Raw genomic sequence first — 14,728 nt, 5'->3', positions numbered from 1 at the left:
CTGAATTCTTTTTCAGGTAGACTGGCTATTTCCTCTTCATTTGTTAGGTCTGGTGGGTTTTTATCTTGCTCCTTCATCTGCTGTGTTTTTCTGTCTTCTCATTTTGCTTATCTTACTGTCTTTGGGGTCTCCTTTTTGCAGGCTGCAGGTTCGTAGTTCCCGTTGTTTTCGGTGTCTGTCCCCAGTGGCTAAAGTTGGTTCAGTGGGTTGTGTAGGCTTCCTAGTGGAGGGGCCTAGTGCCTGTGTTCTGGTGGATGAGGCTGGATCTTGTCTTTCTGGTGGGCAGGTTCACGTCTGGTGGTGTGTTTTGGGGTGTCTGTGGACTTACGATTTTAGGCAGCCTCTCTACTAATGGGTGGGGTTGTGTTCCTGTCTTGTTAGCTGTTGGGCATAGGGTGTCCAGCACTGTAGCTCGCTCGTCGTTGAGTGAAGCTGGGTGCTGGTGTTGAGATGGAGATCTCTGGGAGATTTTCGCCATTTGATATTATGTGGAGCTGGGAGGTCTCTTGTGGACCAGTGTCCTGAAGTTGGCTCTCCCACCTCAGAGGCACAGCACTGACTCCTGGCTGCAGCACCAAGAGCCTTTCATCCACACGGCTCAGAATAAAAGGGAGAAGAAGAAAAGAAAAGAAAAGAAAAGAAAAGAAAAGAAAAAAAGAAAAGAAAAGAAAAGAAAAGAAAAGAAATGAAGGAAGGAAGGAAGGAAAGAAGGAAGGAAGGAAGGAAAGAAAGAAAAAGAAAGAAAGAAAGAAAAAGAAAGAAAGAAAGAAAGAAAAGAAAGAAAGAAAGAGAAAGAAAGAAAGAAAGGAAGAAAGAAAGAAAGAAAAGAAAAGAAAAGAAAGAAAGAAAGGATAAAATAAAATAAAGCTATTAAAATAAAAAATAATTATTAAGAAAAAATGTTTTTAAAAAGAAAAAAAAATGCTTTTAAAAAGAAAAAAAATGTTTTTAAAAAGAAAAAAAAAAAAGATAGAACCCTAGGACAACTGGGGAAAGCAAGGCTACACAGCCAAAATCTAACACAGAAGCATGCACATACACACTCACAAAAAGAGGGAAAAGGGCGAAAAATAATGTATCTTGCTCTCAAAGTCCACCTCCTCAATTTGGGATGATTCGTTGCCTATTCATATATTCCACAGATGCAGGGTACATCAAGTTGATTGTGGAGCTTTAATCCGCTGCTTCTGAGGCTGCTGGGAGAGATTTCCCTTTCTCTTCTTTGTTTGTACAGCTCCCAGGGTTCAGCTTTGGGTTTGGCCCTGCCTCTGCATGTAGGTTGCCGGAACGCATGTGTTCTTTACTCAGGACGGGGTTAAAGGAGCAGCTGCTTCGGGGGCTCTGGCTCACTCAGGCCGGGTGGAGGGAAGGGTGCGGATGCGGGGCCAGCCTGCAGTGGCAGAGGCCAGCGGGACGTTGCACCAGCCTGAGGCACGCCGTGAGTTCTCCCAGGGAATTTGTCCCTGGATCCCGGGACCCTGGCAGTGGCGGGCTGCACAGGCTCCCCGGAAGGGAGGTGTGGAGAGTGACCTGTGCTCGCACACAGGCTTCTTGTTGGCGGCAGCAGCAGACTTAGCGTCTCATGCCCGTCTCTGGGGTCCGCGCTGCTAACCGCGGCTCGCACCTGTCTCTGGAGCTCCTTTAAGCAGCGCTCTTAATCCCCTCTCTTCACGCACCAGGAAACAAAGATGGAAGAAAAAGTCTCTTGCCTCTTCGGCACGTCCAGACTTTTTCCCGGACTCCCTCCTGACTAGCCATGGTGCACTAACTCCCTGCAGGCTGTGTTCACGCCGCCAACCCCAGTCCTCTCCCTGCGCTCCGACCAAAGCCCAAGCCTCAGCTCCCAGCCCAGCCCGCCCCGGCGGGTGAGCAGACAAGCCTCTCAGGCTGGTGTGTGCCGGTCGGCACTGATCCTCTGTGCAGGAATCTCTCAGCTTTGCCCTCAGCACCCCTGTTGCTGTGCTGTCCTCCGCGGCCCTGAAGCTCCCCGCCTCCGCCACACACAGTCTCCGCCTGCGAAGGGGCTTCCTAGTGTGTGGAAACTTTTCCTCCTTCACAGCTCCCTCCCACTGGTGTTGGTCCCGTCCCTATTCTTTTGTCTCTGTTTATTCTTTTTTCTTTTGCCCTACCCAGGTACGTGGGGAGCTTCTTGCCTTTTGGGAGGACTGAGATCTTCTGCCCGCGTTCAGTAGTGTTCTGTAGGAGTTGTTCCACGTGTAGATATATTTCTGGTGTATCTGTGCTGAGGAAGGTGATCTCCATGTTTTACTCTTCCGCCATCTTCCTGTACTCTGTCTCATTTTTTAAAAAACAATAAATATTTATTATCTCACAATGTTTCTGTGAGTCAGGAATCTACAAGAGTTTAATTGTGCAGTTATGGCTCAGGGTGCCTCATAAAATTGTAGTCAAAATATTGATCAGGGCTGCAGTCATCTCAAGACTTGACTGAAGCTGTAGAATCTGCTTCAAGATGGTTTACTCACAACGTGCTAGTTGTTGGCAAAAGGTCTCAGTTCCTTCCCACGTGTGCCTCACCATAGGTTGCTTTACTGTCTTCATGACATAAAGGCAAGGAATCGAAGAAAGAATAGTGTTTCTTTAAATTTCCTTGGGTTGTTTTTCTTTAGTCTATAAAATCTTTATTTTACCTTTGTTTTTGAAAGACATTTTCTCTAGGTAGGTTGACATTATTTTCTTTCTGCACTCTAAATATGCCATTCTACTGTCTTCTGCTTCCATTATTTCTGTTGGGAAATCAGCTGTCAGAGTTGTTCCTTTGAAAGTAGAGTCTTTTATCTCAAGCTGATTTTAAGATTTTTATTTATCTTGGTTTTTGACAACCTTACCATGATGTGTGTACATGTTGTTTTCTTTGTATTATCTTGAGTTTTCTGAGCTTTATGAAGTTTCATCAGTTTTAGAAACAAAAGTTTTGACCACTGCTTCTTTGGATATCTGCTTCTGCTCATTTTCTCTCTCTTCTCCAAAGACAACAATTATGTTTTATCCCTTTTGTTATGTTCATTTCCTTTCTCTTCCCCTGCCCCCAATGTTTTACTTGATATTTTTATTGATTTTTATTTCAATTTACTAATGATATCGTCTCATCCAAAATGGATTTTTAATTTCACTGAGTTCAGAATTTCAGGTTTTATATTTTTCTGTACTAGTTCCATTTGATTCATTTTGCACACTGCAATTATATGGTGAAATTCTCCATTATTTCATCTATTTTCTTCTTCTTCTCCATTTTCCTTAATAAGTTAATCATGCTTGTTTTAAAGTCTTTTCCCTCTAGCTGTAATATCTGGATCACCTGTAGACATGCTTCTATGGAATTTCTTTTCTTCTGAGTTTTCAGTTACATAGTCATGTCTTTTTGTATGACACTCAATCATATTTCTGACTGAATGTCAGACACTGTAAATTTTATTAAAGGTTCCAAGTGATGTTATCTCCATCAGAGACGGTTTATCCTTTCCTCTTTTAGTCAGGTAGATTAACGGGACTGATGAGCTTATCCTAGTCACCAACTGAGTTAAATTGAGACTATGCTGCAATTTTGTTAAGATTTGAGTGTACCTCTGGTTTTCTTGTGTTTCTAAAGTATGGATCTCCAAAACTTTCAAGAGACTTTAGCAAGTTTTTTTTTTTTCTCCTTAGCAGTGAGAAATTGGGGATTTTTTCTACACACTTCATAAGTTTTGAACTTAGATCTTTAGGCACTCATCCACAATTACTTCAGAATTTGGGACATGTCAAGAACAGGAAATCAGCTATGAAATACCCAGTTCGTTACTTGAATACTACATAATTGCCAAAAGCTGTTCTGATTTTTCAGGTCCTAGGAAAAGCGTACCTGGATTTTCAGCTTCTAATTATGTCCTGATCAGTAAGTGACCCCAGGGAAAAAAAGCAACTGCATATAATCAGTGTAAATTCACTACTTCTTAGAGGCCTTTCCACTTCTGCCCATGACCCCCCTTCCTGGGAGGCCTCTGTGTCCTATGCACAGGAGACCATAGCCTATTCCACTGTGTTTTCCTCAGTGGAAACATTTTAACTTCTGCTCTCCACAGATTCTTATCTCAGCAAACTTCTAGAAGGGTAAATCAGACTTGATCTGGGGGCTTCTCACATCTCTAGGCTTGTCACTCACATACACATATGCTTGCCAAATAGTCTGGTCTTCTACCTAGGTCTAGGTCATATTCTTAACCTCTAGTCTGTGGCCTAAATCTATAGTGCCCCCAATGGCATCTCTAGATTTTTCACTCCCTCTGGTCCTTATTGCTTTCACAGCTCTATACTGCTTTAAATATATGATTTCCATAATTATTCAACTTTTCTAGTTTTCCATAGCAGATGCTATGAACTACACTATCCTACTCTGAAGTTTAAAAAATACGTTGTTTTTAAAATTTACTATAAAAAATTAAAATTACAATTTTACAATCCTTACTGACTGCCTATTCTAATAACATTATCATATTAAATGTACCTTTTTTTTTTCCTGTGTGAGGTCAAAATATATTACAGTTTATAGAAATAGAAGCCAGGGTAAATTTTAAAAGGGATTTTTTTTTTTTAACAGAAGAAAGATTTGGGCCTAATGAGACAGTAGCAATGAAAATAGCTCCTTTGTATGTGGAAAAGAAAAACCAAAGTTATCAAGTTAGAGTGAAAATTTATAAATATAATTAATAAAACTGAGGACAATATTCTTGTAACAGCAGACTCTAGGATGAAGATAATGATAAAGTAGAAGATGATAATGATTAATATCCAAGGCAATCAGTATTTATTGAATACTTATTATGTGCCAGGTACTAAATAAAACATCTATGTAGATTAGAATGAATATGTGTAAAGCACCTGGAAATATTGCCTAACTCATTATAAGCTTTACAAGAGTGTTAGTTGCTGCTATTACTACTACTACTATTATTATTATAGTATTTATTCTTCACAATAATTCTTTAAGGTAAAAATCATGACTTTTATTTTACCTAGGAAAAAATGGGTCCAAGAGAGGCTAATAACTTGCCCCAAATCATAAAGCTAGTAGGTTACAGAACAAAAAACCAAAACCAGATCTGTATAGCCCGAAGTCTATGCTCTCAATCACTATGATACTTTAGGGGGATCTTGTTAAGGAAAAAAAGAACATTTGTGGCTTTAAAGAACTTATGCAAATATAGTCGTGTACTTAAATATCTACCATATTCTTTTTGAGTTTTTTTCATTTACACAAAGGCTTTACTAATCTGCTGCACAATTATATAGGAATAAAAACCAGGCCTATACACAATATCTTCCTTTATTGCAATCATCTCTCCAATCTTAAAATATCATTTTCTCCACTTGATAAATAAAAAAGTTAAATCGAAATACACTGTGAAATATCAAAAATGCCAGCTTATTCCCACTGGATTCCCATGAATAATGTATTTAAAATCACTTATTAAGGAGAATATTGTACATAAATTTGTTAGTTAATGATACAGGCTAATGTCAATTTTATAATCTCAAAATATTTCTAGTAGCCCTAATAAAACCAGAACTATAACATTTAAGACAAGTTTCATAAAATGATTTAAACAGGCAAAGTAGGGAACAATAAATCTTTTATAATTTGCATAATTTCATACCCAAATAAAGCCTTGGTTTAAACTTACTCTGAATGATATCTGCAATGGACAACAATGTAATACATTCACACAAATAAACTATAAGAGTACATTTTGTGGTAACTCCCTGGTGGTCCAGAGGTTAGGACTCCATGCTCTTACTGCCGAGGGCCCAGGTTTAATCCCTGGTCAGGGGAACTAAGATCCCACAAGCCACGGGGCATGGCCAAAAATGAGGGGGAAAAAAAAAAAGAATACAGTTTGTGATAATTCTGTTCCAACCTCTACTACATACTTATTATAGAAAAGGGCATATGGTAGCCTTACTATTTTAGACCAACTGTAAAAAAAAAAAAACTGAATTAGTAAAAATAAAAAAGGAATTGTAGAGTATTTTAAAAAAGATATGTATTCTATTTCTTTCAATTATATATGGTCTTTAGTTGCCAACAAGTGTCTCCAAGTTCAGAGAGTTTTAGCATGGTTTAATAAATAAATAGTATATAATTAGCAGGAGCTATTCACACACAATTAACATACTATAGTCCTTAAAAAGAAATGGTCTTCTTAAATAAATACGTAAATGTCTGTGAAACCTTACTTGTGCTCTAATTTGCTCAGTCAAGTTTTCATAGATTATAAAAAAAAAATAAACTTCACTTTACATGTTGATGAAATATTCTTGAGAATTTTTTCAATTCAGTCCAAATTGAATGAGCTATAAAATACTGCTGGGATAAGCCAAGCTTATTAGTTAATTTAGGTTTAATAATTAATGCTGTGCTGCATATTAACTTTAAAATTTCAAAGTAAGAGTATGTATTTAAAGTCATATTTTAAAACTAGAAAGAATATTAAAGTTCCTACCTCTAATTCTACATCAGCTCGTACATACTGTCGGGTCTTTGGATGATTAAGGAGGTGTAAAATTGTAGTAATGAGAGCCTCATTTATTCGACTTAATTGGCAATCGATCACATTTTTCAAGATGGTGTTTAGTCCACCTCGAAGGGCCACCACCTCTGGATTCTGAAGTGCTAAAATAAAAAAGAAAAACTTAATATATTATATAGGGGATAATTAATAAAATGTAATCAGAAATCTGGGATTTTAATACTTAATTTGCTTTCTGACTTGAAAAACTTTCCAGTCAATGACATTTAAAAGGACACGTGGATAAATTACCTAATAAGAGTCACTGAATATACTTTCCAAAACTCTGATTTGTTTCTTAATGTCTCTGAATTTTTTCATACCTTTTGTTCATGTTTTACTGAATGGTTCTTCTTTCCTATCAATTGCAAGGAGTTCTTTATATAATGGGAATATTAGCCTTTTATCTGTTTCAAATCTTTTATCTGATTTGTAACTTAACTTTAGATTTTAAGCTCAGAAACTCCTCCCTTACTTCAAATATCAGGCATTTTCTCTGTATGCACGCACACCCAAGTGTGTGTTTTAAATGAGTTCATGATTAACATTTCAGTTTTCAATCTGTCAGGAAACAGACTTTGGCTTAATATTGATAAGCTCATTTTTTCCCAAATGTTTATTCAACTATCCCAGCATGCTTTCCAAACTGATTTTCATACTTTTGATATACTGAAGTCTTCTATGTATCAGGGTCTGCAACCCTTGATTCTTTTTCATTTTTTTCTCTCTTAATAAGCCAGCTTAACTTTTTTAAAATATGAGAAAAAAATCTTTGCCTTCTCCTCCATTTAATCTTTTTCAAAAATGTTTTTTTCATAGTTGAATTTTTCCTGTTTATTCTGGTTGAACTTTAGATTTAGGTTTCTTCTCCATTTTTTCTAAATTGAGGTATAATTACTTACAGTAAAATACACAGATTTTAATGGTACAGTTCAATAAATTCTGAACAATATCTATACCCCTGTAACCAATACCTCAATCAAGGTATAGCACTTTCATCATCCTAGAAAGTTCCTTCACACCACTTTTCAATCAGTCTCCCTCCACAACAAAGGCAACAAATATTCTCATTTCTACCTATAGATTAGCTCTGCCTTCTTGAAAATCAATTAAACAAATTGAAAAGTACCCCCTAAACACACACACGTCTTCCACATTTCTTATTTTTATTTGTTATATATAGTTTTCTTGTCTACTTTGGAAATAGTATCATTTTTTTCCATTATATTTACTGATTATTGCTGAAACACAAAATAAATCTATTAAATCTATATTTTCAGGTTTCCGCTGTACTGAATTACTGAAGTTGTTCTTCAGTTGATTCAGAGTTTTCTAGATATATCATCTACTATGTATGATGCCTTCTTTCCAATATGTAAAACTCATTTATTATTTTGTCTTGCTAACCTGGTTAAAACGCTAATTAAGAGCTTTTAAAATGATGTAGTATTTGTAGAGATCCACTATTAAGAATATGATTGGTGGACTTCCCTGGTGGCTTAACAGTAGTTAAGAATCCGCCTGCCAATGCAGGGGACATGGGTTCGAGCCCTGGTCTGGGAAGGTCCCACATGCCACCGAGCAACTAAGCCCATGCGCCACAACTACTGAGCCTGTGCTCTAGAGCCCGTGAGCCACAACTACTGGGATCGCATGCCACAACTACCGAAGTCCATGTGCCTAGAGCCCATGCTCCGCAACAAGAGAAGCCACTGCAATGAGAAGCCCACGCACTGCAAGGAAGAGTAGCCCCCACTCGTCGCACCTAGAGAAAACCTGCGCTCAGCAACGAAGACCCAACGCAACCATAAATAAATAAATAAACAAATTTATTAAAAAAGAGTATGAGTGGTGATTTGAGATGAATATTCTACAATGTTAACATAGTAGCATTCTAATTATTTCATTTTATGTATGCGTGTATTTGTGTGTATGTGCATATCTGTGTGTTTATGTATATAAAATGCTAGTTTCATTTACATTAAAATTGGTAAATTTCCATATTTTTAATGCTCTCAATTAGATTATACTATATGAGAATTATTTGTTCCTTGAAACAATTTTTTTAAGACAAAACTAACTAAATGACTCTTTGGAGGCAATTAATTCATCAAGTACTTCTATGGTTTTTGATCCATCACGTGTTCTACTCTTTTGAGTCAAATGGATATTAAAATTTTCTCTGAAAACCCATTCATTTCAATAAGATTTTCAAATATATAAAAAAATTATCTCATAATTTTTAAAACTATTAATTCTCTTTCTCATTCTATTAATCTTTTCTCTGACTTTTGCATTTTTCAAACAATAGTGTATGTTTGCCTGTGTATCATTTTTTTCTTCTTCCATTAACACAGATTAGATTAAATAATCTATCTTGTTCTCTAAGACTCAGAATCATTATTGCTTTCCTCCTGCTTATGTTAAAATTTATTTTTTTTCTTCTTTTTCTATTTTTTGGGTTCGCTCACTTATTTTCATTACTTTTTGCTTAATTATAAAAGCATCTTATAGTGAGAAGCTAACTCGAGTATATAACTTTCCAAGCATCTCATACATTGACATGTAGTCAAATTTTTATTATATTTCAGAATTTCCTTAATCAAATTTCTGACTTTTTCTCTAAATCAACAGGTATTGTGGACAGTATTTTTACATTCTCAATGATAAGGCTTGGCTCTTTTGTTTCTTTAAACTTTTGTTATTCATTTATTTATTATATCAAGAGTGAATGTAACCTATACCACTTCTGCTTTTGGTGGGGAAAAATATTATCTTCTCTTGTCATTAAAAATTATATTTCTTTGGTTATAAGTGAGGTTGAACTTTTAAAATACTTTGACTAGCCATGCATTTCTTTGAGAATTACTTATTTTTCCTACTGATCTGTATATAAGTAAGTTCTTTACCTGTCATGGTAAAGAACTTATTTATTACATTTATTTTTTCCTTTGTTCTGGTACTACATGTTTTCTTACCTCCTTATAATAAAATCTACAGCTGCTGAAATCTGTTTGATTTCTTTTGGTAATTCAAAATTCCTTTTCCTTACGTGATCAGATAGTCATCCATTCCCCCCCATATTTTCCCCATTTAATTCTTAAATCCTTTTTCATTTAGAATTCTTTTTTAATGTAGAGTGAATTGTTGTTTTGCACTCACATCAAGATACAATGTGGTTAATTAATGTCTGAGAGCCAGACTTTAAGAGATTTTATTCTAATTACTGGAATCTGGACAATTCCTATATATTAAATTTCATGATGAGTAAAACTTTAAAATTTATAGAATTTTAATGTCACTTTGAAATGATTTGTTAAACAAGTCCACTACTTCCTTATCAGGAATGTCCTACTTTTTCATATCTTTTTACCAATACCTAAAGAATTAATGTATTAAAGGCATTAAGAAGTGTTATATATTCTTTCTAAAATACTACATTTTCATTACTCAAAGAAAATTCTGACCTAGTTCACAGATAATGGCGATGCATGCTCGAACCATTCTGTCTCTTTCTTGGAGTCCATCGTTTCCAACTGCTATTAATGAGTTGGCCACAGAGCTAGGAAACAAGGAAGCATTCACAGTAATCATCTGTAACAGGGAGAAATCAGAAAAAGAAGTTACTTCATAATGCATTTTTCAAACCTATTTTATTCAGACTTAAGTGTTTAAGACCGTAGAATATTTATAAGATCCAGGCACTAATTTTAATCTTCTCCTTCAAATGAACATGTCAAAGGACTAATATAACTAATAACTGATGCAATAAATGTTAATAATCATTACGATGGAAAAAAGTGTTGGCTTTTTTTCCCTAATAGTCCAGACTATAAATTAGTTGACTACCAAGATATAACGTTTCTGAGATTCTAAGCTCCTTTAGGATAGGAACTCTATTTTAAACAACTTTTCAGTAACTAGACAAAGTAAATCAGTGGTGACAACAGCTGCAAACATACTACTGTACTACTACATTCCTGACTCCTTCCCCATTTATTATCACCACTACATCCTATCAATTTACTTCATTAACTCAACTCTTTCCACCATCAAACTCTGACTTGGGTCCTCATTCTTACTTTGATTGCTGCAACTGATGTCTCATCATCTCCCTATGTCTCTCACTTGTTGCTATACTGAAAGGCAAACTTAAGAATCCATAATCTATTTTTTTTGAAGTCCCCATTTTCTTTTTGGTTGTAATGGGGACTGCCCTCAGCTCTTAGAGGTTGCCCTCAGGTCCCTGTCATGGGCAGCTCACTCATGGTTATTTGCTACTTCAAGACAGGCAGCAGTCTCTCCATAATCTATTTTTAATATTTCAAACACTGTGATGGAAACAGTATGTCTCTGGTGACAAAAACTTTTGTTGAATCTCATTTTAAATGAAAAGTTTAATTGGCAATAACATATTTGGAATACTGAAAACAGATAACATGTATCTTCAGTTTGGAAAACAGAAGGAAAAATTATGTAGTTAATTACTCTTTAATAAATAAAAGACTATTTGGTAGATGAAGTATTTCAAAATAGCAGGTCCTTGGAGTGGGAGTAGAAGAAAATGTTTTATTCTGTTTGGGTAGTGATAAATACTGGGGATAATTAATCTGTCCTGGGTGTTACTATTTATAATCCTGTTGAAAAATAAGACTTACACTCTGACAAAATTAGGGGACACAATATAACTAAACTAATATCCAGTTAAATCCTATAGAGGTTCAAAGGAGAGATCTATATTGGATAGAGTACTTGTAAATGGTTTACATCATTTAAGCAGCATTATGTGATATGACAAGTTTCAAATGAAATTATAGAATACTGTTCCACAACCATAAAATAGATGTCTAATAACCTTAGAATCTACAAAACCTTTCACATTTGTTTCTAAACAGTATTTTTCATTAATCAAAAATGTTGGAGAAGAAAGAAGAGGAAAGGGAAAAGAGGTATAAGAAACTGATCTTCCTCAGTGAGAAAATTCTAACTTCTTACGATATTAATTTATATTTTAATACTTATTGATCTATTATTATACTTACAAGGGGCTTGTAAGAAAAATTCCCAAGACAATAAGACGTATGTAATGTATTTTTAAAAGAGTTGGCTAGAAGCCAGACCAACCGGCTTCCAGGGCCAAATCTGCCATTAATAAACTGTTACCTTGGCAAACCAATCCTCTCTGTGCCTTAGTTTCCTCATTTGTAAATGAGGATGTATAGGATCCGATGATTTCTAGAATCTCAAGTATAAAATTCTATTCTATGAATCTCAAGTGTAGAGCTATGAAATGGATATCAGTAATTTAAAGTTTTTACAAGTGAAATCACTCTTGTTATTTTTCAGGGAAAATATACACAAAGAAACTCTTAAATTCTGTGTAAATCAGAATACTTTTCTTGTAAATCAGTGAGTAATCAATGAGGGAAAAGTCATAGAATTTAGTCTCTGCTGAAATAAAAGTTTAATCATCTTTTTTGCATGATAGGACATATATAAAACAAATCAAAGATCATAAGTAGGTAATAAATTTGTAGAACTGCTATAAAAGAATGAGAGAAATATTGAGTTCTCTAAGGGAAATATTTAAAATTTCAGCTGGGACTGCAAGATGAATATAATATAGAAAGGGGTGGAAATGAGAAGAATAGGATAGAAGCAGTGATCACAGCAGTGGTGGAGGGCAGCTTGTCTACACATATAATGGCATAATGAGATGGGTCATAATTGGTTGCCCCAAAAGTGGGCTCTGAATGCCAAGATAAGCAGGTTGTGCTTAATACCAAAAGGATTTGTGGGCCAGTGTAGGTTTGGAAATTTGGAGAACTGGGCTTTTCACGCTGGCTTTGACAATATCTTGCTGTGTATCAAGGGCAAGTGATTCCTTTAAATGAATCCCTTTCAGCTATAAAAAAAAAAAAATCTGTGATATATTAATCTCATATTGCATGAATATAGAAATGATATATGAAGAAAATAATGGCTTAATTAGGCAGGCAGTAAGAAAACTTTAAGTTGGATAAAGAGTAGCAAGAGCTGACTAGTGTGAAAATAATACAGATAATGAGAGAGACAAGAATTAGGAAGGATTGCCTGGATTAGAGCAAGAAAGAGACATGAAAAAATCAGAGACACTGAAAAAAAACCAAGCAAACAAACAAAATCTCCTAAATGAATGAAATAGGTGAAAGAGAAGAAAAAGTAACATAGTATTCCTTAATTATTCATAAAGCAAGTTATCCTAAAGCAACAAATGTTTTTGCTTTTCCTTTAAAAAACATTACTTTCACAGAAAATTTTAAAACTGTTCTGAACGCATACAAAGAACCCACAGTGACCTAGCAATTATATTATTAACATTAATTTCTACTAGCTCAGTTGCCAAAATGTTGCTGGAAAAAAAGAAATATGTGCTTCAATTGTTAAAAGTATTAGTGAAATTATAGTTCCTCTGGCCAATAGAGGCCACTGTTCATTCAGCAACCTTGCTTTCCCTTTTACTCTGTTTTTAGCTAACCCAAGGAGGAATCCTGTGACATAACTCTACCTTTGAGCCTGTATTTTACCACCAGGTACAAGCAGTTTTCCCGCCCTTGAATCCACAAATGATATCTGCCTTCTTCAAAAGATAACAAAATAAAATTAAATTTTTGTTATGGCATTTCTGAATTGTTTCAAGGGTCTGTTTATTTTTACCGGGCTATTTTATAAATTACACTGTAACTTGTACAAAACACTGTAAAAAACAGAAATAAAATATTTAGTGAATAATTCAAAGAAGCTGAATTTAATTTAATCCATTTGGGGTTCTTTTTTCATCTGAACGCAGTTTCTAAGGCAGCAACTCTCAAAGTGTGGTCCAGAAAACTGAGGGTCCTGACGATATTTTCAGATTCTGCAAAGTGAAAACTATTTTCATAGTAATTTAAAGACATTATTTGTCTTTTTTACTCTCACAAGTACATATGGAAGTTTTCCAGAGGCTCCACTGCATGTGAAATCACAAGAGACTGAATACAAAAGCAAATATGACAATCCAGGTATCTTCTATCAGGACAAACACTACAGAAATTTGTATAAATCTAAAATAATGCCACTCTACTCATTAACTTTATCTTTGGAAAACAGTTATTTTTATAAAAATATGTTACTTATGTTTACTTGTAATGAGTTTGTTATTTTTTAATATGTTAATATATTTTTTAATTTCTCACTTTTAATTCCTAGTATGATAAATACTGACATTTATATAACTCAAATAACCAAAGAGCTATTCTAGGTTCTTCAGAAACAAATTTTGTTTTCTTATCTTGAATTCTCAAAATCATGCAGTAGAAGAGGTTGTACGTATAAGTAAAAATCATAAACCTAATTTTTATATTTAAATATGAAGAGTCAAATCACGGTGCCAACATAACAATTTACCCTATAACAAACATTTTTTAAATCTATCTCCAATATCACTCTTAACTAGAACTGCAAACTTCTTTTAAGACAACTCATCCATTTACTTCTTCCTTACTATGCTCACCTGTGGGTACTATTACTAACCATAAGCTGAACAACTGGAAGAAAAAGGAAAAAGGAGATCTAGTTAATGCACAAACTCAACAGTCTGCAATTCTGGAGCATGCACTGTATTCAAAGGTGGGAAAAAAGGAGAAGAGCTAAAAAAGTTAACTGTTAAATAATCTTAGATGTTTTTACATTAAAACAAACATACACTGCATCAGTTTTATGAATTTTTAAGATGAAACATGATACTTTATGATGAAACATGATAAAATTCTTACACAAACTGTACCCTAACCAAAGTAACTCTCAGTTTACTCTATTCCTCTGCCATTAGGGCATCACATCACATTAAATAACAATAAAAAAACTCCTGGAAGGCCTCTCTCATTAGAAGCATTATGGATTATCCTCAACACCCTCTCTTGGGGAGTTTAGATTTTGACCTTTTATCCTGTACAATGGCCTGAATTGTTTATTGCAAGTGCCTACTGATGTATCCAAATTCATCTTCAAAACAATCAGCCTGTAATTATTTTTGACATTCATTTAATAGAATTAACTCCAAGCATATAATTAAGAAAAAATAAGGGTTGGGGGCAAGTAATCCTCTTTCTCCAGTAACATATAAAAGCAGTAATTTCATTTAT

The 14,728-nt window shown here is 34.8% G+C and overlaps 1 protein-coding gene across 5 annotated transcripts in view; it reads right to left on the bottom strand.

The window, feature by feature from the left end:
* RICTOR (RPTOR independent companion of MTOR complex 2) overlaps positions 1–14,728 on the bottom strand; it is a 128,043-nt gene that overhangs the window by 59,354 nt on the left and 53,961 nt on the right. For all 5 annotated transcript variants that reach the window (XM_032626312.1, XM_032626314.1, XM_032626313.1 and 2 more), the window contains 2 exons: positions 10,034–10,160; positions 6,501–6,670 (listed from right to left, as the gene is read on the bottom strand). In XM_032626312.1, coding sequence (XP_032482203.1) covers positions 6,501–6,670; positions 10,034–10,160 — 297 coding nt within the window. The remainder of the gene's footprint in view (positions 1–6,500; positions 6,671–10,033; positions 10,161–14,728) is intronic.

This window comes from Phocoena sinus, chromosome 3 (assembly GCF_008692025.1).
Source record: "Phocoena sinus isolate mPhoSin1 chromosome 3, mPhoSin1.pri, whole genome shotgun sequence".
Classification (NCBI taxonomy): domain Eukaryota; kingdom Metazoa; phylum Chordata; class Mammalia; order Artiodactyla; family Phocoenidae; genus Phocoena; species Phocoena sinus.
This window is presented reverse-complemented; position numbering and strand designations above follow the sequence as displayed.